Raw genomic sequence first — 27,190 nt, 5'->3', positions numbered from 1 at the left:
TATGTATCTAATCACAGAATTTTGTAATACATGAAGCAAAACCATATAGAACTAAAGACAGAATTAGACAAATCCGCAATCGTAGTTGGAAATTTTAATACCCTTGCTCACTAAAAAGTAGAAATGTAGACAAGAAAAAAAAAAGAGAATATAGAAGACTTCAACAACTCTACTAAACAAATTGACCTAATTAACGTTTATAGAACATTACATACAACTGCAGAGTTCACATTTGGGTATACAAGTAGTCCTAGCTTTTGCATGGCACCATATTAAATAAAACCTGTGCATATCAAAACCTTTGCATGGTTCTGACATGCACGAGTTTCAGTTAAGATGGAACTGTGCAAAGCAAAGGTTTCTTTTTCTTTCTTTCTTTTTTTATTTTCAGATAGAGTTTTGCTCTTGTTGTCCAGGCTGGAGTGCAATGGCACTATCTCGGCTCACTGCAACCTCTGCCTCCTGGGTTCAAGTGATCCTCCTGCCTCAGCCTCCCAAGTAGCTGGGATTATAGGCATGCGCCACCATGCCTGGCTAATTTTGCATTTTTAGTAGAGACAGGGTTTCTCCATGTTGGTCAGGCTGGTCTCAAACTCCCGACCTCAGGTGATCCGCGCACCTCGGCCTCCCAAACTGCTGGGATTACAGGTGTGAGCCACTGCGCCTGGCCCACAAAAGTTTCTTTTAACAGAACATTCACAAAGATAAAACATACAGGGAGGGCCATAAAACAAGTCTGAAAAAATTCCAAAGGATTGAAATGATATAGAGAATGTTATCTGACCAAAACATAATTAAATTAGAAATTGATAACAATAAAGTATCTAGTAGATCTTCAAATATTTGGAAATTAAGCAACACACTTCTAAATCCCTGGGTCAAAAAAGGAGCATATGTATAGCATCTAGCATAATGCAACCAAGAAATATTTGAAAAGACCCCTATGTTTGGGTTGAATATTTTGACTGGAGAAGATATGAGAGATCAAATAGGAAGTTCACCTTTATTCTTCACTACTGGAGCTACTTAGAAAAGCCCTAGCCTTAGAGAACATACTTTCCTCTACTGTTAATTTAAGTAAAAAGTATGTTTAGAAAGATGTTATGGAAATAATTGTCTATGGGTGCTGCCCAACAAGTAAAGTAGCAAGGCAGATCCTTCAAAAAATCAAATGGCATGCTTCAGTCAGCATTAAAAATTTTTCAAACATAGAGATGATTTTTGGAAGGTTGTAACTTTCAAAATGTTTAAATTCACTACTTTAATTGTACTTTCAGCCAAATACTGCACATTTGAAAAATAACAGAACAGCTTCTCAAGAATTAAACTGATTTAGCTACAAAAGACTAAATAAACACATACCTTAGCTGCATTGATAAAACATGTTTGTAATTGTCTCCCCAAAACTAGAAAATTTTCTGCAGCTGATGGAAGTAATTCATTGTAAAATTCCTCTGCATCTTCTCCTGGCTCCAAGCCCACACAGCAATGGCTGAAATAACAGCACAAGTTTGTGTTAATTAGAAGTTTATGTTGAACGCTCAAGCTTCTAGAGACACTGTGCCTTATTGAGAATTTTTAGTATGCTTCTTTTGTTGCCAAGCCAATAAAGAATTTTTGTTGAAAAATTAGTCTAACAACTTTCTAGAAAAGTAAACAGTAGTATGGAACATGCTTGTACTTAGGTCTGGGATTTACATATCCTAAAAACCTACATATCAGCTCATTCAGCAAATAAAAGACACTTGGCTAACAATAAAGAGAAGCTAAGTTTTCGGTGAATTGGCTATAATCATTCTCAAAGCTATAGGATACCTTGAGAGTTTAATTTATGAAAAGCATTTGTGTTAACTAATACATTTTAGACACCCAATAGCTGAAAAATGCCCAGGTAGGATTTGTTTGCAAGGGATACGTAAGGAAACCAAACACTAATTTCATACCAATTTAACTTCCAATAGATCTACTTTTTGCAAAATACTCACTTGCATATTCCTTATATCAGAAGGACAAACGGCAAAACCTAACTCTAGTAGGAACACTTTACAATATACATTAGAGGAAAGAAAATCACTTAGAGAAAAAGGTCCTCTTAAAATTGCACATAAAATTCATTTCCTGAACATAAGTCAGAAGTCTCAATAATAAAAGGTTTTTCTGTAAATTAACATTCAAAGGAGCCTCAAACCCAAGAATGGTCTCTATGTGTGTACTCTAATGAACAAAAACTGCTGTTTGAGTCTTTTCAACAAAATGTATGGACACTAATAAGCAGTAACAACTATGTATTGAGCATGTTAAAAATCTAAGTAATCAATGGCAGACTGGATAAAGAAAATGGTATATTTCTTTGGGGTGGTACATATACACCATGGAATACTATGCAGCCATAAAAAAGAACAAGATCATGTCCTTTGCAGCAACATGGATGGAGCTGAAGGCCATTAACCTAAGTGAACTAACACAGGAACAGAAAGCCAAACACTGCATATTCTCACTTATAAGTGAGAACAAACATTGAGTACGCAGTTTTCCTATAAAACAAACCTCCACATGTACCCCTGAATCTAAAATAAAAGTTAAAAAAAAAACTAAGTGGCTAAATATTTACATGTATGACTTTTTGTTGTTGTTGTTTATTTGCACCTGGGTTCCTAAAGTTAATGGGCTAATGCTCACATGTATCAGCTTTTCTTTTCTCTTTGGTTCCTAAAGTTAGTTACTTAAGAGTATCTATTTTGATTGAGAAGATTAGCAAATGAAATTATGTTTATTTGTGCATTCAGAAACATGGGAATTTCTTAAGACTTGAATTCCACCCGACAGCCTGGCTTAATCAATATCATCATAAACTAGCATATCTAATCAAAACAAAAACATAAGGCTTTATTTACTTAAGAAAATCAATCTTGAAAATTAAAGTATGAAAAATAATATCACATATATTTAACTGTTCTTTGTAACTGTATACTTTAAATTTGGCCTTTACCAAGTAACACAGTAGGATTAAGCAGCTTAGAAATCCAACATCCAAGACAAACCCTGTCAGTGGAAATAGTTTATTAAACTCAAATGGCTTATTTAGGAAAAACAAAAAAAGAAGGCTAGGATCCAGTTAGTAAATACATACTTTCAGTTACTTAATCAGGAAGTAGCTTAGGCACTAAGAACATCTGGTTTATTTTACTACCTCCTTTAAAAAATGTTTATTTCTCTTCTATTAATTTCTAGCATGGCAGTAGATCAGTAAATTCTACTTCTAAATTTTATTGACAGTATTTGGGTTGCTTAATGAAATACACAGTTGATAGCTAAATTGATATAGTGAAATAAATGTTTCCTTATCAGTTCTCCTATAGTACTTTCTTGCATATTTTCATTTTAGCACTGATTTCATTCTGCTTTGTATCACATACTTACATGACTGTCACCCAATCTCTATTTTAAGTTTCTCAAGTACAGAGCCAGTGCCTTAATTTCTTCACTCCTTTAAAAATTCCTTATCAATAAAGAGTATATTAGGCACTTGGTATTCAGTGGTGAGAAAAAAAAAATGATCTCCATCTTCATTAAGCTTCTGGAGGAAAATTTTAGACAGTCAAATAATCTGAAGTAAAATTATGAATAATAACATAATATGAAGGAAAAGCACAACTAAAACCTACAACAGGAGGTTGCCAATGCTTGTTAGGCAGATAAATAAAAAGCAAATGTTGAAAATCAGAATCAACTAGTATATCCCTCAAGAACAGCTGACTTACTGCTTTATTTTACCTTAATATCTGTGTAAGCTGGGAAATTGTAGTCCAACCACCTTGGATTCGAGAACAATCTTGACTGAGGACCAAGAGGCAATATTGAATGAGATCATAACAATATATATCTTGTTTGATTTTCTTCAACTCTGAGCTTCCTAAAGGTGTGATGTTTATTATTTCTAAGGCAAAAGGAAATAAGATATATTTATTTTTGCTTAATACACCCAGGAGCTATTTGTATTTTTATATGTTGAATAATCACTAAAAATATATTAGAAGGAAAAATTACTGTTCTATTATAGTGTTAAGACTTCTCTGAACAAATTTAGAAGAAATGTTAAAATTGTACCAATGATGGAACCATTTTTCACTTAAAATGCTATCCAATCACAAAAAGATTTTCTTACCTTTTAACTTCAACAGTATAACAGGGACATTCTGCTCAGGGCTTTTTGCAACTTCAGCAGCTATAGATAAGATCCTTGGGTCTGTACCTGTTGGCTTCATTTCTCTTATTACCTCTATTTTAACAGAATCAGAGAATAAAGGTCAGAAAGCCGTGAAATGTTCACTACCTAAATAATGTTTGAAATACAATTTCAATACAAATAAAAACAGCTTTTCTTGCCTTGTTTGAGAAGCAGAATGTAGATTTTTTCATTTCTTCCTTATAGAAAACTGTTTTTTCTAACCAGTGTAAAAGAGCTCAAGATCCTATACCTCACATGTAACAGCTATAGCAGGTATTGTTTATTGTGTACTCACTAAGAGTCAGGAACTGTGATAGGAGCTTCACATTCTCTCTCTAATCTGCACAATAATTCTAGGATAGGAATTAACTTCCTTTAATCATACAAGAAAAACTGCAAAAAAGAGCTAACATGACAGGCCTAAGACTACTATCCTTTCAAAGGTGTGCTTACAAGGTTGGCCCTTGACTGGCATCTAGAACTTGGATTTCAGGAGGGTTTCTGCCATTCTCTGATAAGAGTGGCTCCCTGTGTCTAAAACTATTTATGAAAAACAATGTGGTTCATGCTGAATACCTGCCTTCCTTCCAGGAGTCTTAGAATTCTGGTACATGCCAGCCGAGAGTACCTATATAGAGGGTGCCTATGTGGCCATCCTTCAATAAAAATTCTGATCACTGAGTGTCTAGTTGAGCTTCCCTGGTAGACAACACTTCAAACATGTTGTCACAGCTGGTTGCTGGTGGAATTAAGCATATCCTATGTAACTCCACTGGGAGAGAACTCAGAAGTTTGTACCTGATTTCCCCCAATATGCTTTTTCCCTTTGCTGATTTTGCTTTATTTCTCTTCACTGTGATAAATCATAGCTGTAAGTACACTATATTCTGAGTCCTGTGAGCCCTCCTAGTAAAGCACTGACCTTCAACACACTAATGCTCAGAAATGTTACATAAATATAAGATAATCAAAGACTGCTTTCAAATAGTATAGTGAATAAGGCCAGGGGCAGTGGCTCACGCCTGTAATCCCAGCACTTTGGGAGGCCAAGGCAGGTGAATCACTTGCAGTCAGGAGTTCAAGACCAGCCTGGCCAACATGGTGAAACCCCATCTCTACTAAGAATACAAAAAATCAGCTGAGCAGGGTAGCGCGTGCCTGTAATCCCAGTTACTCAGGAGGCTGAGGCAGAATAGCTTGAATCCAGGAGGCGGAGGTTGCAGTGACCCAAGATCACATCACTGCCCTCCAGCCTGAGTGACAGAGCTAGACTCTGTCTCAAAACAACAACAATAATAATAAATAAATAAATAGTATATTGAATAAAATCAATTCTCTTAACATTAAAAAACAAGGTCCACATCCTAATTTGTTGCTAAAACTTTCTCTATGTAAAAAAAGTTTAAGGCTAAAGAATCTCTTGAGAATAGGTGTTCAAGACTAGCCTGATCAACAAAGCAAGACCCTGTCTCTAAAAAAAAGAAACTTTTAAAGCATTTGAAGCTCAAAGATATCCTCACATAATAAAAGTGTATTTCCTTATTTATAGTAAAGCTAACATGTATCAACTGTTTAATATAAGCTAAGCACTGTGTTAATATACTATACACTGTCTTGTCTAATCCTCACAACAGGGCTATGAAGTAGAGCCTGTGATCATTTCCATACATACATATATACGTATACATATATATGTTTTTGTCCACAGTTCCTGGCTCATAACTCCCATAGCCTTTGTTACAGTCTTGTTATGTTAGGGTGCTCTAGGCCTCAGAAAACAGAGTCTATTTCTGACTTCCTCCTCTCCTCCTTTCATCTGCTCCTTCTCTCCAAAGCAGAACTCTAATCATCCCTGCCTTTCTCTGACCTATGTTGTCTAGCTGTAGGTCATAAGACCCCCATTTCAGAATGGGTCTTGCCCTATATCCTGGAAGGAATGCTGCACAGAGAAGCCAAGAAGAATCTGAGCAGACAGGCCTTGCTGGGTTTCCCCACTCAGTCTATTAGTATCAGATCATATCTTTTTTGTCCAATCACATTTCCAAAATGATTGTCCATGCTTCAGTCATGCCTATCCAATGAAATCTCCATAAAAGGCTCAAGAGGATGGGGTACAAAGAGCTTCTGGATAGCTGAACATATGGAAGTTCCTGGAGGAATTTCCTGGATATCACAGGCAGGGAGGACATGGAAGCTCTGTGCCCCTTCCCATACTTCACAGTATGCATCTCTTCATTTGTATCCTAATATCTTTTTTTTTTTTTTTTTTTTTTTTTTGGGACAGGATCTCACTCCTGTTGCCCAGGCTGGAGGGCAGTGGTACAATTATGGCTCACTGCAGCCTCGACTTCTCGGGTTCAGGTCATTCTCCCACCTCAGCCTCCCAAGTAGCTGGACTATACTTGTAAGCCATGACGCTTGGCTAATTTTTTGTATTTTTAGTAGAGACAGGGTTTCTCCATGTTGCCCAGGGTCTCTGTGATATCTTTATAATAAACTGGAAAACATGTTTCCCTCAGTTTTGTTAGCTCCTCTAGCAAATTAATACACCCCATGGAGGGGGTGGTAGGATTCCCCATGTATAGCTGGTCAGTCAGAAGCACAGGTAAAACAACCTAGGGCTTGGACTGGCATCAGAAATGGGGGCCACTCTTGTGGGACTAAGCCCTAAACCTAAGGGATCTGACCCTATCTCCAAGTAGACAGTGTCAGAATTGAATTAGATGATACCCAGCTGGTGTCTGCTGCAGAATTGATTGCTTGCTTGTTGGTGGAAGAAATCTCCACACATTTGGTCACAGAAGTCTTCTGTGTTAATTGTCATGATGTGAGAGCAAAAACTGTTTTTCCATTCATATATCTCTTATTAGGTACAATATAAATCATTAAAAGACAGGTTTGCTGAAAATACCTTAAAGAAAGCCCAGTGCAACTCCTGGCACATAGTAGTCACAAAACTTTCAAAGAGAGTGCATATAGTTATCTCATTCTTTCCAAATGGCTGCATTATGCTACATTTCCTTTTTAAGAATGCAGCAAAATATATTCAAACATCACCTCTACTAGAGGTCACTCAAGCCGTATGCTATTACAAGCAACACTGCAATGAATATACACATGATCCTTTACATTTTTGCCAATCTGTTAGATGAAAATTGGTAGGATTGTGTTTTAATTTGTATTTCTTTGATTATTAGGGAGGTCAGGCACATTTCGTGTTCGCTGGCCATTATTTTTATGTATTTTCTATTCATATCCCTTGACTATATTTCTATTGGTTTGTCTTACTCTTTTGCAGAAGCTTTTCATACATGGATAGGAATCTTTCCTCTTTTATATTGGCTGTAAAATTTTCTCCTTGTCATTTATTTTTTTTAAATTTGACTATGGGGTCTTTACCAAAATTTTACAATTTTTTTTTTTTTTTTGAAAGAAAGTCTCACTCTGTTTACCCTGGCTGCAGTGCAGTGGTGCAATCTCAGCTCACTGCATCCTCCACCTCCCGGGTTCAAGTGATTGTCATGCCTCAGCCTCCCGAGTAGCTAGGATTACAGGCGTGTGCCACCATGCCCAGCTAATTTTTGTATTTTTAGTAGAGATGGGGTTTCACCATGTTGGCCAGGCTGGTCTTGAACTCATGACCTCAAGTGGTCTGCCCACTGCAGCCTCCCAAAATGCTGGGATTACAGGCATAAGCCACAGTGCCCAGCCATTTTTACATATGAAATATAACAATCTTTTTCTCTATGGCATCTGTCTTTTGTGTCCTGTTTAGAAAGGTCCTCTCTAACCCAAGAGGTAAAAAACATTCTCCAAATCTTCATGTTTTTTTGGTTTTGTTTTCCTTACATATCTTCTAAAGTAAGGTATTTTTGTGAATGGTGTCATATAAGAATCTAAATTTTTAATGTTAAAGTTATTGATGGATTAAAAATGCACATAGTAGTCATAAATTCATAAGGTAACTAGTTATGAATAGACATAACAGAAACAATCTGAAATTCATGCGCTATGTATACATACACATACACAGGGTATCTTTTTGGACTCTACTTAGTTTCCAGTAATCTAATCTGTTTGTCTATTCTTGAGCTAGTACAACATAGTTCATTTTAATATATGTTTGGAGAAAATTCACCTCAGAAGGTAAGCTTCATGAGGGCAACCTACCTATCCCTTAGAGATGATTAAATGAGTTAATACATGAAAGCAATTGGAACAATTCCTGGCACATAGTAAGAGCTCTCCAAATGGTTATTATTAAAGCCCAGCTCTACCATTATACTACATTTTAAGACCATCTTTGGTGGCTGCCTTCTTATATCTTTGGTTCACAACTATATTCCCAGTGGCTAGACTAGTACCTGGCATGTAGTAGGATTTACTAAATACATGTTGAAAGAACGAGTAAATGCACAAACCTCAGGCATTCTGAGCCTCAATTTCTTGACTTTCTGTTTTTCTCTTGTTACAATAGAGAAAGCTCAGATTTATAGCTGGAAGCCTCTCTAAAGTAAAATAGGCTCAAAACAGTTTGTGCCCTCCTGGCTACCATAATAAAACATCACTAAATCATTATTGTTATCAACAAATATGTGTAGAGCAGTATGGTAGATGTAGGGGACACAAAGATTCTACACAAGACATACTCTCTGCTATTGTTCTGGTTGGGAAAGAAAAGTATGTATATGTACATGTGTACACACATACACATACAAAAAATATACTTAAGAATATCAGATATATGTTAAATGCTAAATAGATGACACAGATAAGAATACAGGCCATAAAGCCAGAGGACTGGGCTTCTCTGAACCATTTTTCTTGCTGTAAACAAAATAGCAATTCCTACCTCCTGGAATGATTCTATTTAGAAGAGAAGGCAGCCACCAAGATGGTCTTAAAATGTAGTATAAGTATAGAGCTGGGCCTTAAATAATAACCATTTGGAGACCTCTTATTATGCTCCAGGAATTGTTCTAATTGCTTTCATGTATTAACTCATTTAATCATTCCAGCAACTCTAAGGAACAGGTACTATTATTTTTTCCCCAATTTGAACAATGAGCATACTTAAACTCTGGAGAATGTAATTAGCTGGCACAAAGTCACAGTTAAGTATAAAGCAGGGGTTCAAACTAGAACCACCATCTAGCTTAAAGCATTTAACTACGATATGAAACAGCTTTGGCACACCTTCAAAGGGTAGGATTTACACAGACAGGTTGAAGGAGACATAATCACCTGCCCAAAAATCGATTGACAAATGTGCCTATGGCAGAAGATAAGGGAGTGCAGCTGGGTTGCGTAATTACCCTGAATAACCACCTGTTAGGAAAACCATCTGTAAACTTTCTCTTGAGTGTTTCTCCTATAATTCAACACTTCTCCCATCTTTACATTAAATTAATGAAATTTGACACAAAAAGACAATTATTTATCTATTTTCATGCTACTACCCTGTTGCCAGGCCACCGGGTCCGGCCCAGCCTTGATTCTTGGGGAATCACGTCTCCCTCGCCGCGCCTGTTACTGCCTCCACGGATCACTGTGAGGAAAACAAATTAAAAGGAAATTCAGTGCGATCCTGTTGCGGCTGATCCTAAAGTCTGCAGTTCCTATCTCCGAATCCTCTTTCTCCTCCCCAGTACACATCCCCTTCTCCAGTCCTAAGACCACAAGATACTTCCTCTGGTACAAAAAGGTCAGAAAACGATTACTGAGGTAACAGCGTCGCTTCAAGTCTAAGGACCGAGATTCTGGGGCCGCTGGGCTCCTTTACTCCAGATTCTAGACCCGGCTTTCGCGCTACCAGGCCTTGGACAAGACACTAGGCCCTGTGCCCGGACACTGCACCTCCCCAGGCCTCAGTTTCCACACCAGATCTCTACAGAGTGGGGGTGAGGGCAGGCCGATTCTCCCGTTAAGAGCTCTTACAAGCCGGCTGACTTCGTCCAGGGGCCTGGGGTCCTGGCCTCCTGGTAGGCGCCCTGGGGCCCTCCCCCTCCCCAGCCACCACCTCAGATAAGTTACCTCATCCTCGCTTCGCGTTCTTACACTAAAGAACCCGGCTCCCACGCTGCACCACAGCGCCGCGGTCTTCCCGGGGCAGCGTGCGTCGCGACGCGGGAAGCGGCCTGGAGGCGGGACTAGGAGCCTCGGAGTCAAGGGGCGGAGCTCCCTTTGCCAATAAGCCAGTCAGAATGTGAGACGCTCCCGGTGGGGCGGTGCGCGTCGGGCGCGGGGTGGAGTCTGTGGTGACTCGGCTGGCGGGATCAAGTGCAGCTGTTTCAGGCTGAGGTGGCAGATAGTGAACGCTGGTGGCGGAGTTAGTCAGAGCAGGAGAGTAATTATGAATAGCGCAGCGGGATTCTCACACCTAGACCGTCGCGAGCGGGTTCTCAAGTTAGGGGAGAGTTTCGAGAAGCAGCCGCGCTGCGCCTTCCACACTGTGCGCTGTGAGTGAGGACCATCCGGGGATAGAGGGGGAGCCTCCCGGGATGGGGGTGAAGAGGCACAGCCCCTCTGGGTTTTGTTCCCACAGTACCCCTTACACTGTTGGAGACTACGGGGCGGGGATGGGGAAGGCAGCGCTATCCTCTATCCTGCTCGGAGTCTTAGGGGGTCGGTGGAAGGAATCGGAGTAGAGCAAATGTGGGTAAACCCTGGGCAGAGAGCGTTGAGACCAGCAGACAGGAAGGGAAAGTGTGAAAAAAGTCTGTAGAGGTGACTGTGGAGACAGACGTGACAGGTGGATGATGCAAGGGTGGACAGGAAAATAATAAGGTGACAAATGGGAAGGGACTAAGGACCGAATGCCGGGGAAGTTGAATGCCTTGAGGCTGGTGGGGCAATATTCTCTCTTTTCTTCACTTTTTCTCACCTCTGGCAGAGGACGGTTCTTATTTGGTGTGTTCTTTGCAAAGGGAGAAATTCTCAACCATCCCAATGATCTATATATCTCTTTGGACCCCATATTTCACTCAGTTATCAAATACTGATTATCAAAGTATTCGAGGGCTTGTTATTAATTTCTTTATTTGGAAGATGCTTACCTCCCTATGATTTCTACCCTTTGGTTTTCTTTACGTCCTCTGGAACTAGTTTTAATAAATTATTCTCTTTTATGTCGTTGGAGTAGAAAAAGGAGCTCTTTTGCTTTAGCAGTTGGATGATGTAGATTCCAGGAAGGAAAATATAGCATATAAGTTTTCATGTGTAAGACATTCGTTTTTTGCATAACAGCTGTCATAGAATTGTAGAGCGGGAAGGAAACTTTGAGATCACTGAATCATAACCTCTCATTTTTCTGTGGTAAAACTGTAAGTATTTTTTCACTTCCTTTCCCCAGCCTTGCCCTTCCTTGATATCTCATCATTCCGCCTTTCTCAGTCATTCTGTTCTCGGGTTGTTTAGAGACCTTTATGGTTTTTACTCTGAAATGTTCCATGGTTCAATCAAAACAACTAATTAAAACATACATCCTCCCAAAAGTTTATTTAAGTTGTAGACAATTTAGTTATAGTTACTCAGAGTAAAGGTATGAAGAACCACTGGTTTTAACCCTGCAAAAATATATTTATTAAAAGGGTTTTTTAAAGGAAAATTAACATCCAATTGGTAGAATAAATGGGTGAGATATTTGTGAACAGAAACTCTTCATCAGTGTCCCTTATTTATTCTTCTTTATCATATACTTTCTCATCCAGAGCTCCCCACAGTGAGATAGTGCTGTGCTGGCTCTGCAGTTTCTCTCTCTCTCTTCAGTCCCATTTTCCGGAAGTGTGGTATGCATCTTTATCTGGTTTCTCCATGCCTTTTTCTGAAATAGTATCTACTCTCTCCTTTTCTCTTCCTTCTCAGGTATGCAATAGTCTTAATATTAATTTTTCAAGTTACAAGGGCTTAAGATTATAAAAATTTGCTTAAGAATATATTTCTATGTGATTTGGGTATATATTCTCTTATGTGGGGCACAAATCCCAATTTAAATAAATAAAAAATTGCCTTTGAAAATAATCTTGCAGGTCCTTCAAAGCCTTTCATTTATAAAGGTTCTGAAAATGCCAGTATCTTGAAAGTCAGAGGATCAGATGATCCAGCTACAAGAATGAAAATAAACAAAAATAAGCAAAACAACAATAATAATGACAATAATAAACAAACATACATGTTTGAATACACACTTAGTCCTGTGGAAGACAGAACTATTAGAAAGGTTTTCAGTCCTTATTTTCTTGTTTTGTTGTTGTTGAAGCAGATGTGGTAATGGCACAGAATCATTTTAGATTTATTTAAATAAAACTGTTTATTATTCTTGAGGACAGGTTCATTTCCAGTGTAATCCTCACTCTTAAGAACTCAGAGTGAGGTTTGAAAACTGTAGAATAGTATGAAGCTGATGTTCATACAGATAAGGTGGACCTACTTTATAACCAACCCTCAAGCCAATGTCATTGGAGAGAAAGTAATATTCTGCCTTTATTTACAGGAGCAATTCTGCCTGTCTGATATAAGACTTCAGGCAAACCCGGATGTGAATCCTGGCCTCCACCACCTATATATGTAATGTGACTTTGGGAACATTCTCTAAGCTCTCAACCTCAGTTTTCTTATGGCTAGAAGATAATAGTAATATTTGCATTTCATGGTTTTTGTAAGGATTAAGTAAGATAGCATAAACAACCTGGCACAATATTTGCCACAGGGTAGAGAATAAATAGTAGTCACCATTAATAAATAGTAGTCACCATTAATAAATAGTAGTCACAATTAATGTTGAAGAGTTATATTCATATGTGTACGAGGGGTGCTAATGAATGTAATTTAGTCAGACTTTGAAACAGCATTTGTCAGAGTTTAGCAATAAAAACTATCAAAAAGATAGTCTGGCATGTGGTAGGAAGGGCATGGGATGTTCTATGAACGATAAGCTGAATCCTTAGCAACAGGTGCTTTACTGGGTAGAAGAGTTTCAATAACAGGACCTACTAGAATCAATGTTGAATTGGGAGTAGTACTGGTTTTACTGTTTATATCCAGATAAGGGAATGAATTGTGAAATCCTAAGTTTGTAAATGACACCACTTTTTTGTGTCCTTAAATGATGAGCTAATGAGCAGTGTGGGTTTTGGAGTTGGTTGAATTCATTCAAATCCCAGAAAATAAACTGATGATAATAATTGTGGATTCTTATGAAAACATTGGCATTATGTGATGTTACAGTCAAAATAATCAGAAAAGCGGTAAACATTGGCAGAAAAAGTATTAAATACAAAGTAGAAAATGGTTTTCTACTCTTCATGCAATATAATAAGTAATTCCATTGTAAACCTGAAAAATGTTGCATAGATGAAAGAAATCCAGAGAGAATAAATAAATGGTAAAGTTGGTGGTAGGGTTTCCAAACCAAGGAGAACTGAGAAATGAACTATTTGGTCTGGAATCATAGCAACTTAGTAGAGAATACATTTGACATTTAGAAGCATACAGAAAGTATGAACATGAGATTATTCAACAAATTCTTTAATTCTGGAACTAAACCACTTGAAACTCAGAAGTTACATACTTTTAAAAAAGTGTGTGAAGACAAAAGACAACACTGCCTGATATAATGGGTAATAAAGAGTAGAATTTATTAATCCTAACAGTAGAATAATTAGAAATGTAAATAGATTCAGAATAGTTTTGGTAGATTTATTGATTATGAATTCATGTTTATCATTAAGTAAAGCTAAAGATATTTTGCATACATTTGTCTCTTGCAGATAATCTCATATACTATAGGCATCTATGTAGGCTTCAGGGACCTGTGAACCCCTTGGGATTGTACAGTATTTAATATGTATGTTCATATATGTATTTTTCTGTGGAGAGGATGGATGATTGGTCTATAATTTTCATCAGGTTTTCATAGGGATTTATGACTGTCTCTCATCTCCTAATACTGCTCCCCATACACATACATACAAGTTAAGATCTGTGGATGTAAGACAAATAGGCTATATAATGTGAGGAGATAAATTATGTGGCTTGAGTTCCTGACTTCATCATTTATTGACTTCATTACTTTAGAGGAGTTCCCCATTAGTAAAAGGTGGGCAAAATGTTCAACCCAAAATTTTATTGTGAAGATTAAAATTGATAGTATATTGTAAAGAAAAAAATCACTTCATAAACACTAAAACAGAGGTTATAGATTAACAGCGTATAGGCTGAGCTTGGCTTTAGAAGTGCTTTGTTTGGTCCACACCATTGTTGTTTTATCTTGAGTTAGTTGCAAATACCTAACATTCAGGACCTTTTATATAAAAAATCTAGATTTTCAGCTTATCTTTAAAAATCAGATGATAAGCTGGCAACATTGAGCCCGTATCTTCTCTTGCCAGCAGTTGGGTGGAGCAGAGTTATGAGATTGGGCTTATTCATCCTCCGTGTCACTATGATTCCCACTGATCAGCTTGACTGCCTGGGTTACCTTGCTGGCCTCTCTAAAGCATCATTTAGCTGTAGTTAAATGACAACCATACCTTCCAGTATTTCCCTTTGTGTCACTGTGAGAAAAATATTAGAAGTCAGAGGGCCATAGTTTTATTCTGGGATGTCATTTCTAAGGTTTTAAATATTTTTCATAGAAAATTCTTTACTGTCAAATATTAATAATGGATGCTGTCTATGAGAACAGAAGTATACTGGTGAAAAGTATGAAAGGAAAATGGCAGTCTACCCCAAAGAGATTGAGAGTTTTGAAGCAGAGATGAATCTGACCCACAGAAAATAATTAGAAAACAAGCATTTTACACATAATTTAACACCTTATATATATTTAAAATAAGTTTAGAAGTGATTCAGAGAAGAACCTGAATGAACTACAAGATCTCTTGTATATCCATTACATTAAAGGCACTGTGCTAGAGCCACTATCTGGAGAAATTAAAGTATGAATACTATGCTTTAAAAAATTACAATCTAATAGGACATGTCCACGAAAAGGTAAATAATAGGCCAGGCACCATGCCTCACGCCTGTAATCCCAGCAGTTTGGGAGGCTGAGGAGGGTGGATCACGAAGTCAGCAATTCAAGACCAGCCTGTTCAAGATGGTGAAACCCTGTCTCTACTGAAAATACAAAAATTAGCCGGGCGTGGTGGCAGGCGCCTGTAATCCAGCTTCTTGGAAGCCTGAGACAGAGAATTGCTTGAACCCAAGAGGCGGAGGTTGCGGTGAGCCGAGATCGCGCCGCTGCAACCCAGCCTGGGCTGCAGAGTGAGATTCCCTCAGGAAAAAAAAAATGCCGGGCGCTGTGGCTCACGCCTGTAATCCCAGCACTTTTGGAGGCTGAGGCGGGCGGATCACGAGGTCAGGAGTTCCAGACCAGCCTGAACAACATGGAGAAATCCCGTTTCTACTAAAAATACAAAAATTAGTGGCCTGTGGTGGCGCGTGCCTGTAATCCCAGCCACTCAGGAGGCTGAGGCAGGAGAATTGCTTGAACCAGGGAGGCGGAGATTGTAGTGGGCCAAGATCGCGCCACTGCACCCCAGCCTGGTGACAGAGACTTCGTCTAAAAAAAAGGGGGGGGGGGGGGGGGTGCGGTGGCTCACGCCTGTAATCTCAGCACTTTGGGAGGCTGAGGCAGGCAGATCATAAGGTCAGGAGATCGAGACCATCCTGGCTGACACGGTGAAACCCCGTCTCTACTAAAAGTACAAAAAATATTAGCCAGGAGTGGTGGCGGGCGCCTGTGGTCCCAGCTATTCGGGAGGCTGAGGCAGGGCAATGGCATGAACCCAGGAGCGGAGGTTGCAGTGAGCCGAGATCTCGCCACTGCACTCCAGCCTGGGGGACAAAGCAAGACTCCGTCTCAAAAAAAAAAAAAAAAAAGGTAAATAATATCAGGTAGGTAGTTTATGATAGGTTTTGATTAACGGTTTAGTAAATGCTACAGGAATGGAGAAGAAATTGAGATTCTGGGTAGTACGGAAAGGACTGCACCCTGAAATAGCTTCAGAGAAGAGGGGACTTTGAAATAGGATTCAAATTCTAAGAGAGCAAAAGGATAGAGAAAAGCAGAAGGGCAGACCATAAGGTATTCCAGTAGTTTAGCTGATTGAAAACTAGCTTGTCCACAGCAAGAATGGAAGGGGATGGCTTTGAAAAATATTAAAGAAGATATAATAATTAGATGTAAATGATGAAGGACATAGACGAATATTTAGAGTAATACTTAGATTGATGAGCAGAACTTTGAAGGATAGTTACAATTAGAAAGTTGAGGACTACCGGGCACGGTGGCTCACGCCTGTAATCCCAGCACTTTGGGAGGCGGAGGCGGGTGGATCACCTGAGGTCGGGAGTTCAAGACCAGCCTGACCAATTTGGTGAAACCCCGCTTCTACTAAAAATACAAAAATTATCCGAGCTGTAGTGGCGCACGCTTGTAATCTCAGCTACTTAGGAGGCTGAGGCGGGAGAATCACTTGAACCCAGGAGGCGTACGTTACAGTGAGCTGAAATCGCACCACTGTACTCCACCCTAGGTGGCAGAGGGAGACCCTGTCCCAAAAAAAAAAAAAAAAAAAAAGGAAAAAGATAGAAAAAGAAAGTTGAGGACCAGCCAGGCGCAGTGGCTCATGCCTGTAATCCCAGCACTTTGGGAGGCTGAGGCGGGTGGAACATTTGAGGCCAGGAATTCAAGACCAGCCTGATCAACATGGTGAAACCCTGTGTTTACTAAAATTATAAAAAATAAAGCCGGGCGCGGTGGCTCACGCCTGTAATCCCAGCACTTTGGGAGGTCGAGGCGGGCGGATCACGAGGTCAGGAGTTCGAGACCAGCCTGACCAACATGGTGAAACCATCTGTACTAAAAATACAAAAATTAGCCGGATATGGTGGTGCGCGCCGTAATCCCAGCTACTCAGGAGGCTGAGGCAGAAGAATTGCTTGAACCCGGGAGGCGGAGGTCACAGTGAGCCGAGATCACACCACTGCACTCCAGCCTAGGCGACAGAGAGACTCCGTCTCAAAAATAAAAAATAAATAAATAAATAAATAAATAAAATTTCCGGGTGTGGTGGCGCGTGCCTGTAATCCCAGCTACCCAGGAAATTGAGGCAGGAGAATCGCTTGAACCCGGAAGGCAGAGGTTATAGTGAGCCGAGATCTAGCCACTGCACTCCAGCATGCAGGACAGAGTGAGACTCTGTCTCAAAAAATAATAATAATAAATAAAGTTGCAGATCAACAAAATCCACTAGTATGGGCACCCACATAGGGCATGATGATAACTTATTTATAAATACTGAAAGATTTTATGAGGCAGTTACTTCATTTCTACTGTATATATCCATATAAAATGACTTTGGTTCTTATTTTAGATTCATAAATGGTATTTGCTAGCCCAAACTAAAGTTTTTTTTTTTAAGCAAATTTATTTATTTATTTATTTATTTTTTTGTTTTGTTTTTATTATTATACTTTATGTTTTAGGGTACATGTGCACAATGTGCAGGTTTGTTACATATGTATCCATGTGCCATGTTGATTTCCTGCACCCATTAACTCGTCATTTAGCATTAGGTGTATCTCCTAATGCTATCCCTCCCCCCTCCCCCAACCCCACAACAGTCCCCAGAGTGTGATGTTCCCCTTCCTGTGTCCATGAGTTCTCATTGTTCACTTCCCACCTATGAGTGAGAACATGCGGTGTTTGGTTTTTTGTCCTTGCGATAGTTTGCTGAGAATGATGGTTTACAGTTTCATCCATGTCCCTACAAAGGACATGAACTCATCATTTTTTATGGCTGCATAGTATTCCATGGTGTATATGTGCCACATTTTCTTAATCCAGTCTATCATTGTTGGACATTTGGGTTGGTTCCAACTCTTTGCTATTGTGAATAGTGCCGCAATAAACATACGTGTGCATGTGTCTTTATAGCAGCATGATTTATAGTCCTTTGGGTATATACCCAGTAATGGGATGGCTGGGTCAAATGGTATTTCTAGTTCTAGATCCCTGAGGAATCGCCACCCAAACTAAAGTTTTTTTTCTCTCTTTGTTGACATTGATATATTCTGGCCAACCTTTCATCTTTTTTATTCTAACTGGGTTTTGTAGTTCGTTTTTCTAGCTTTAGAAAACAGTTGCATGATCTTGGGCAAGGAACTTAATTTTTTTCCACCCTCACTTCTCTTATCTGTAAGATAGGGGTATTCACTACTCTTCAGGATTGGTGTGAAACTTCAAAGTAAAAATCATCTGGAAAAACTTTTAAAATTCATCAGCATGTAATAGCTGTTATTATTGTTGTTTTGGTTCATATCTGTGTTCATTCTCTTAGATTTTCTGGCTTCTCTTCTACTTTATCTCTGTGCTACTTACTCAAGTTCAGTTCTAATTTTTTTCTCCTCAATAGCACTGTCCTTTCAACAACTGACATTATTTAAAACTTATTTCCCTCAGTCCAAACCCTTTTTCAAACATCTAAAACTTAACACCTTAATTATACCTTTCACTTTTCTTACTTTGCCACTGCTAACAGACTCCTCAACTTATTTTCAGTCTAATCTTTATCCTTTGATTCTTCAGTTATACTTTCTAGGGATATATTGTAAATCAAAACTCTTTCACATTTTCATATTGCTTATGTTATTTTTATATCTGTATTTTAAAATCTAGGAATAAGCATCAAGATCTTATTCAATTTTGAATTAAAGCAGCATGAAGAATAAACTATATTATAAAAATACTTTCTGTAAATCGTTTATATTCATTTGCATTTATGTTTATTTAAGGAATAGAGGAATAGATTTCATTTATTTCGGAGTTGTTATAAGAGGTAAATATGAAGTGTTAAGCATGGTGCCTGGCACGTAGTAAGTGTTCTATAAATGTCAGCTATTTTAATTGTCATCGTGAAGCAGGGCCAGCCTTTGTTTACTGACAGAGCAATAATTTGATGATTATTGGAAAATGCTCCTTTCCCAAGGTTTCCTAATTATAATTCCCTAAATTCCACTTATAAATATCCATTACTTTGGGTTTAGACTTTTTGCCTTTGGGACCTTTTTGTTAATATGAAGATTAATCTTTTGGAACAATGGGTAATAACTGGGAGGGGCCTCTGTGGAGCTGGTAATGTTCTATTTCTTGATTTGGTTGGTGGTTACGTGTCACTGTGTAAAAGTCAAAGCTTAATTTTTGTTCTCTTTTGCATTATACTATATTTTAATAAAGAGTTAATGTAAATATACCACAGGGAACTATATATCAGAATTATTAGTTGTTGATGTATATTCATATGAATTAGTTTTAAATGGCTTTAATTCCTTAGAGGTTTTTAAGCTTGTTTAACATATGAAATATCTTTTTTTATATAATAATTCTCATATTAGGTTTTAATCATTGTAAATCTTTCTGATTCTGACGCAGCCTCTTTGAAATCTTTTTTAAATTTTATTTTATTATTGTAGTTTAAGTTTTAGGGTACATGTGCACAATGTGCAGGTTTGTTACATATGTATACATGTGCCATATTGGTGTGCTGCACCCATTAACTCGTCATTTAGCATTAGGTATATCTCCTCATGTTATCCCTCCCCCACCCCCCTGTGAAATATCTTAGTACCCTGAATTTCCTCCTAGATGATAGATTTTAATGGCATCGTTTGAACTATGATTTAACTCAAAATTAAATTTTATTTTAAGATCTTCTAAAATGACAGATTTGGTTAAATTATACATCATTTAGTGGTGTACATATTCATGGAAAAAACTGTTAAACTAGAAAGATTACTTTTTCTTAAGTTTCTTCATTAATATGTACTGTATTTGCTATGTATTCATTCATTTTGTTCTGATAGAATGACAGACAAGTGGTAGTAGAATGACAGACAAGTGGTAGTGGGCACCAAAGGTGCTTTAAAAAAAATTTATGGGCCAACATTCATGAACTAAGTCAGCAGCCATTAAAAATAACATAAAAAAGAAAAATTTATGGGAAAAAAGGACTGAAAATTGAAAACATTCTACCTATATCAGTTTTTTAGTAAGTTGTGAAAACACTGATATTATTTAGTTTTTAGCAGTAGAACACATTAGTTAGATTCATCTTGGTCTAAACAGGATTCTATGGAAGCATGAGTGTGACTAATTCTGTTTTAGAGTATAGCTATTTCTTTTTTCTCAGAATTATGCGTACAGAAATAAATAAACTAGATTGTATTTTGTTTGTTCATTTGTAATATGAATACTTTAAAGCATTTTAATTACAAAGCTCTTGAAAAATGATTTATCATTCTGAAACATGCTCATAATTTTTATATCCAAATATCATTACATTTTATAAAAATTAGTATTTGTATCTATTTTTAGATGACTTCAAACCTGCTTCTATTGACACTTCTTCTGAAGGATACCTTGAGGTCGGTGAAGGTGAACAGGTGACCATAACTCTGCCAAATATAGAAGTGAGTATTTCTGTATATTTAAAGTGGTCACTTTTGTGGGATGCTCAGTAAATTTAAATGAAAATAATTGCATAATTTGTGTAGTGATAATTGGTTAAAGTAATTAATAAGCACAGCAAAGCAAAAACCATATTTTAAACTACTTTAGGCAAAAAAAAAATGTTAAAATACTTTAGTCCATTTAATAGTTCCAAGAACTATCATAGCAAATGATTTGAAAAAAAATTAGAGTCTAAACAAATATTTATTAAATTCCTACTATAAGCCAGATTTTAAACACTGACCTTAGGATAGTAACATATCCCTTGCCTTCTAGTCCTAATCTTTTATAGCAGACAGACACATAAACATCTAGTGTTATAAGTTAGAGCATATATGAAATTCTATGTAACCACATAAGTAGAAGCAAATACTCTGCCTGGTGGAATCTTAATAAGCTTCATAAAGCAAGCAATATTTCAGCTGAGCCTTTAAAGGACAAGTAAGATTTTATTGGGTAGACAAGGAGTAGAATAAGCAAACAGAACAGTATGTGAAAAGCTCTGATGCTGAAAGAACAAACAGTTTGTGGAATAAGTGACTTTATGTAGTAAATCATAGTATCATGAAAAATGGGCTGGGCATGGTGGCTTACCCCTGTAATCCCAGCACTTTGGGAGGCCGAAGCGGGTGGATCACGAGGTCAGGAGTTCCAGGCCAGCTTGGCCAACGTGGTGAAGCCCTGTCTCTACTAAAAATACAAAAATTAGTCAGTCGTGGTGGTGGGCACCTGTAGTCCAGCTATTTGGGAGGCCGAGGCAGGAGAATCGCTGGAACTTGGGAGGCAGAGGTTGCAGTGAGCCGAGATCACGCTACTGCACTCCAACCTGGGTGACAGAGCGAGACTCCGTCTCAAAAAAAAAAGAAAAGAAAGAAAAAGAAAAAGAAAAATGATTGATAGCAACAGAGACTAGAAAAGTAGGTCAAGATGAAATTGTGAAGGATATTTTATGTTGTAATGTAGAATTTGGGCTTTATCCAGTAGATATTAGAAAACCATTAGAAGTTTTAATACAGAGAGGTAACATTATTAGATTTGTTAGATTAGAAAATCTCTTTCTTTTTAAAACCACTCCTCAAACTCTGGCTGAAAGTCCAGTGATTAGAATTCTAATGATTAGATTGTGTTTTTGAAAGAACTTCAGCTGGAGTTTGAGGAGTGATTTTAAAAAGAAAGAGACTGTCAGGCCCTAACCAAAAGTTTTGTCCATTAAAAAAATTTCCAGATGTATCCAAGTAACGGTACCAAATACTATTTGCATAAAAATACAAGTTCTTTGTTGTATGCTCTAGTTTTCTCAGTCCTTGAGATAGAAATTTTTGAGTATTCAGCTTAAGTTTCTTTTTCTTTTCTTTTATACTAACTTTGTCTATTCTCAGAAAAAAATCAAGACTGTAACTTTATACTTTAATACATAAAGAAAATGCTGGATTTTTAAAGATTTTTTCTTTGTTTTGTTTAATTTTTGTAATAGGGGTGGTTTTGTGCTAGTCCGTCCACATTCTCCTTTATGCATTAATGAGATGGTTTACCATGGTTATACGTATAGCAAGTAAACTCTCTATCCTCTCATCTCCTGTCTTTTTCTTATTTTTATCAGTTAACCATTTATTGAGAGCCCACTGTTATGTCAGACTGTGTCAGTTACCGTCTCTGGAGATTTTCCTAAGGCTAATTAAATTTGGATGGGCTTTTTATTGAATATTTCCGTTTGTTCTCTCTGGAACTGAAGGAAATGAAAAATCTATTTAGTATGAGATGTCTTAGATAAGTTAATCTTTGTATTACTCTGTTATGAAAAATTATTCAGGTTCTAGTATCTCTAAAACAATTTGGAAATTTAATCTCTAGTAACCTAAGGCTTCTTTGCTTTATGATGTTTATTAAAGAAAAACCTGAACCAACCACTGAATTTTAAGAGTTTAAAGCCTCACATTAACAACAGGAACCATTGCACTCCAGCCTGGGCAACAAGAGCGAAACTGTGTCTCAAAAAACAAACAAACAAACAAACAACAACAACAACAAACAGGAACCACTAGTCTATTGTCTCAGGCTATATAGTATTATTGATCAGTAATGACTGGTTTGCAGAATCACTTTAGTTGGATTTTTTTTTTGTTTGTTCGCCAAGTAGAATATTGTTTTGTCAAGTTGCCTTCCTCCCATCCTCATCCCTTGCATTGTTCTCCTCCAAAGAAATGGGGATTCTTATGTTTAATAATAAACCCTTGTTATTCATTCATATCTTGCTTTAACCAAGAGTTACCATCTTCCAGGTGTTTGGTTATGGTCTCAATTGAAATATGCCTTAAAGGAAGCACAGTTACAGGAGGCCTATGTTTTCAAGCCTGCGAATTGTAAATTTCAGAAATTGTAAAGAAATCATTTGGGAAAAGTCACTACCACCACCACCGCCCCTTTCCACAAGCCCCCACGGATATGTCCAAAAAAGAATATGCCTCAGTATTTGCGTGTGTGTATATGCATGGACATTCTGTGTGATAAGTCCTATTCTAGGTAGCTGCCACTGGGAATACAGAAGTAGACTAGACACAGTCAGTGTCCTGAAACATTTTATCATTTAATGGGAGAGACAGGAAATAACTGATAAAAATGTAGAAATCTAAGAACTATAAAAAGATATACATAGAATATTATAGAAACAGGAAAGAGAGGTATCTCAGCCAGGGTACAGGGAGGAGACATCAGGATACACTGAGTTTTGAAGATGAGTTAAAGTTACCCAGGTAAAGGAGAGAGGGAAGGACATTTTAGTCAGAGAAAAGAAAAAGACAAGGACTAAGATACAACAACAAAAGAAAGTTTGTTAAACATTTGAAGAACTGCATATAATGCCTAGTGGCATATATGTAGTTACATATGTAGGCATATATGTAGGCTAGGTCAAAAGGGGTGCATATGAGGACAAGGAGGGTAATATTTAGATATTTAGGAATCAGATTGATAAAGGGTCTATTATATAATATAAATTAATTATTAACTCATTTAGACAGTGAAAATGAAAGAGTTGGGGGGAGGGAGGAGGAGGTATGCAAGGAGAAGGGTTCTGTGCTCCTGAGATTAGTTCAGATGGTCTAACCATTGTTCTATATGTGCATTTTAGTTAATATTGTGTATTAAAGGATAAGTCTTAATGCTCAAAGTATGTTAAAAATAGACGTAGTAAACCAGTCCCTTTATGAATGTCCTTTTATTAGTTTTTAGAAAGGCCTGTCTTCTGGGGGTGACCTTTATTAGTCCATCTCTTGGAGCTAGACATCCTACACTTAGTCACCGGGATGGTGGAAGAGGGAGAAGAGGAAGGATGAAGGGAAGGGCTCTTTGCTAGTATCTCCATATCTAGATGATAGTTTTAGATGATAACCACAGGTCTATATGAGCGTTTTTACTAAAGTGCCTGTGTTCATTGTGGACAAAGTTCATTATTTTGCAACATCTAAGCTTTATGAATGGGGTGACAACTTGTGATAAAAACTAGAGCTAGTGAATTAGCCAATTTGTAAATACCTTTGTTATAATTGATAGAAAAGATGCATCTTGGACATCGAATTGTTAAGCCACCTCTGAGCAGCGTATGTCAGGACTTGTTCATTAGGTTGGCAGCAGAAGGGCAGAAGGAAGTATACAGGCAGAAATGTATGCAGATATGTCCATATATGTCCATATTTACATTTTGATAGCCATTGATGTATGCATCTCTTTTGGCTGTACTATAGGAACACATTAAGTAATTCAATGGAAATATACTTTGCTAATATTTTAATGGCATAGATCTGCTAATGAATTCTCTTAAAAACATTATACTTAGTGTATTCTGTTGCTGTGTGTTTCATTATAAATTGAGCATTAAGGGAATGCAGCATTTAAATTGGAACTCTGCCAATGCTTTTATCTAGAGGCATGTTGCCATTTTTGTCTTCTATGAAATTTTTGTCCCAAGAAAGGCAGGATTACTTTTTTTTTTAGCAATTTGAGTTGGTGTAGTGTATTCTTGGTTATCAAAATATTCATATAGCTTTGGGATTTTGAATTGGTAAATATTCGTGATGTGTGAAAAATCATGATACGTACTGTACAATCTCAGTCCCATAAAATTGGATGTTGTGTCTACACACACACACGGGATCTAGAAGAACATGTCAAACTATAAACTGCTTGTGATTGTGAATGACTTTGTTCTTTGCTTCTTGTGTTTTTCAGTTTCCTATAATGCACATATTAACTTTTAAAAAATAAGGGTTATTTTAAAAGCCCCACCCCCCAAAAAAAAGAGAATGAAAGAGTTATTTAGATCACCAACTGTCAAAAGCAAATATTGTTTCTCCTGGGTATGTAGTCCTTGAACAATCATGAATAACAATGGAAATTACATTCTCAAATAGACTTTGTGAGGGGTTTCCCCCTTCACTTAAAGAACATCTTTAAGCAGGTAGGAGGTTTGCTTTTCTTCAGTGTTCTTAATTCTGTAGGTATTTTGTGGAAATGTAATGGTTATTTGTTTGAGGCATTTAGATTCTTCTATTGTCTATATGAATTTGCTTTCGTCATCCTGGCATAACTGCCTAGGAAGCTTAGAGTCAGAACATAAAATAGAGCTTTTATTTTATTATAATTTTAAGAGTACCTTTGGTTCTTTGACAGGGTAGATTTTCTAATTCCATTTGTCTTAGGTTTCTATGGTATTACCAAATAGAAAAAACTAATAAAAACGAACACTGATAGTCTGGTTAAATAGTGGGCATTTACAAATCTCTCTTCCTTACAAACAGTTCTCCATGATTGCTACAAAATTTTGAAGTGTTGAATTTTGAAAGAAAAAGTTTTACTTAACTTGACTGTTAAGATTTGTCATTGGTGCTGAGATTGGCATATTTTTGGGGTTGACTCTTTTTACTTAAAAGATTGCATTTTTTTTTGAGACGGAGTCTCGCTCTCTCACCCAGGCTGGAGTGCAGTGATCTCGGCTCACTGAAAGCTCCGCCTCCCGGGTTCACGCCATTCTCCTGCCTCAGCCTCTCCGAGTAGCTAGGACTACAGGCGCCCGCCACCACGCCCGGCTAAATTTTGTATTTTTAGTAGAGACGGGGTTTCACCGTGGTCTCGATCTCCTGACCTCGTGATCCACCCGCCTTGACTCTTTATCTTACGGGTGCTTCTGTGGACTTTTACGAAATAACCCACTGGAAACTTCTAACTATTCTTCTATTATTCAGGCAATGCATTTCTAGTGGTTATGTATATTTCAACCCTCAAATCCTACACTTAAGAGGCTCCTGTATGTATGAGGGGTACTCCAGATGACCCTCTTGGGCAAAGTCCCTTCCCAAATAAACCTAGTCTGGTTTTCTCCAACGGGTTTACTTAGCCGACATAGGAAAATAGTCCATTACATTCTTGGGACCTCATCTGATTTTAGGACCAGAGTCCTATTTTAACATCCTTTTAAAGTTATATTTTTTAATGAAGTATATCTTTATTACAAAATTACATTTTTGTCCTATTTTTGTGTTTTTAAGCTTAAGTGCCTACTTCTCTGATATATATATGTATGTATATATATATCAACCTTTTTTTCTTTTGTGTGTTCATAGAATCTTAGTGTCTCTTCCTTTTATTTAGCTGACATTTTGTATGAAGTATATCTTTTGTTAGCATAATATGCTGTTTTATTTTTATTTATTTATTTATTTTTTTTTTTGAGACGGAGTCTCGCTCTGTCGCCCAGGCTGGAGTGCAGTGGCGCAATCTCGGCTCACTGCAAGCTCTGCCTCCCAGGTTCACGCCATTCTCCTGCCTCAGCCTCTCCGAGTAGCTGGGACTACAGGCGCCCGCCACCACGTCCGGCTAATTTTTTGTATTTTTAGTAGATACAGGGTTTCACTGTGGTCTCGATCTCCTGACCTCGTGATCCGCCCGCCTCGGCCTCCCAAAGTGCTGGGATTACAACCGTGAGCCACCACGCCCAGCCGCTGTTTTATTTTTAAACCCATTTTGGCACTTTCTGTTTTTATCCGGAGAGCACTGTCTATTCAGTCTATTCACATTTAGTTCAAAATTGATATACTTGATTTTTATTTATCTTATAGTTTATTAGTTTTTAAATATTTGTTGTTTCTTCTTTTATATTCTTTATTAGTTTTACCAACCATTTCTTTTTTTCCCTTTGATTTTTTTCATTACTTTTTTTGATTACTCTTATTACTTTGGGAGTACTAGTATACTTTTCCATTCCATTATTGATTATTTTCTTTTCCTGGTGTTCATAATGAGGCATATGATTTTATTTTCTTATAGGAAAACTGAGTTCCTCCGTTATTTTCCTACTTCTATCAAGTGAGATTTTTAGAATACATTTATTATCCCTTAATAATAAGACTTTTTTCTCCTCCCTTCCACTTCTCTTTCTTTCCACCTCAGCCAAACAC

General features: G+C 37.5%; 2 protein-coding genes across 3 annotated transcripts in view; one reads left to right on the top strand and one right to left on the bottom strand.

The window, feature by feature from the left end:
• IQCB1 (IQ motif containing B1) overlaps positions 1–10,339 on the bottom strand; it is a 70,333-nt gene extending 59,994 nt beyond the window's left edge. The window contains exons 1-5 of the mRNA XM_032150049.2: positions 10,262–10,339; positions 9,688–9,776; positions 4,166–4,279; positions 3,775–3,937; positions 1,363–1,492 (exon numbers count right to left, since the gene is read on the bottom strand). Coding sequence (XP_032005940.1) covers positions 1,363–1,492; positions 3,775–3,937; positions 4,166–4,265 — 393 coding nt within the window. The 5' untranslated portion in view covers positions 4,266–4,279; positions 9,688–9,776; positions 10,262–10,339. The remainder of the gene's footprint in view (positions 1–1,362; positions 1,493–3,774; positions 3,938–4,165; positions 4,280–9,687; positions 9,777–10,261) is intronic.
• A 166-nt stretch (positions 10,340–10,505) lies between these two features.
• The window catches only part of EAF2 (ELL associated factor 2), a 62,035-nt gene continuing 45,350 nt past the window's right edge, over positions 10,506–27,190 (top strand). Inside the window, exons 1-2 of one of the 2 annotated variants that reach the window (XM_032150046.2) lie at positions 10,506–10,686; positions 20,607–20,701. In XM_032150046.2, coding sequence (XP_032005937.1) covers positions 10,581–10,686; positions 20,607–20,701 — 201 coding nt within the window. In that variant the 5' untranslated portion in view covers positions 10,506–10,580. The remainder of the gene's footprint in view (positions 10,687–20,606; positions 20,702–27,190) is intronic. The other variant, XM_032150048.2, reaches the window with a different exon arrangement.

Source organism: Hylobates moloch, unplaced genomic scaffold, assembly GCF_009828535.3.
Source record: "Hylobates moloch isolate HMO894 unplaced genomic scaffold, HMol_V3 SCAFFOLD_4, whole genome shotgun sequence".
Taxonomy (NCBI): domain Eukaryota; kingdom Metazoa; phylum Chordata; class Mammalia; order Primates; family Hylobatidae; genus Hylobates; species Hylobates moloch.
The sequence above is the reverse complement of the archived record's forward strand: the minus strand, read 5'-3'. Positions and strand labels throughout refer to the sequence as shown.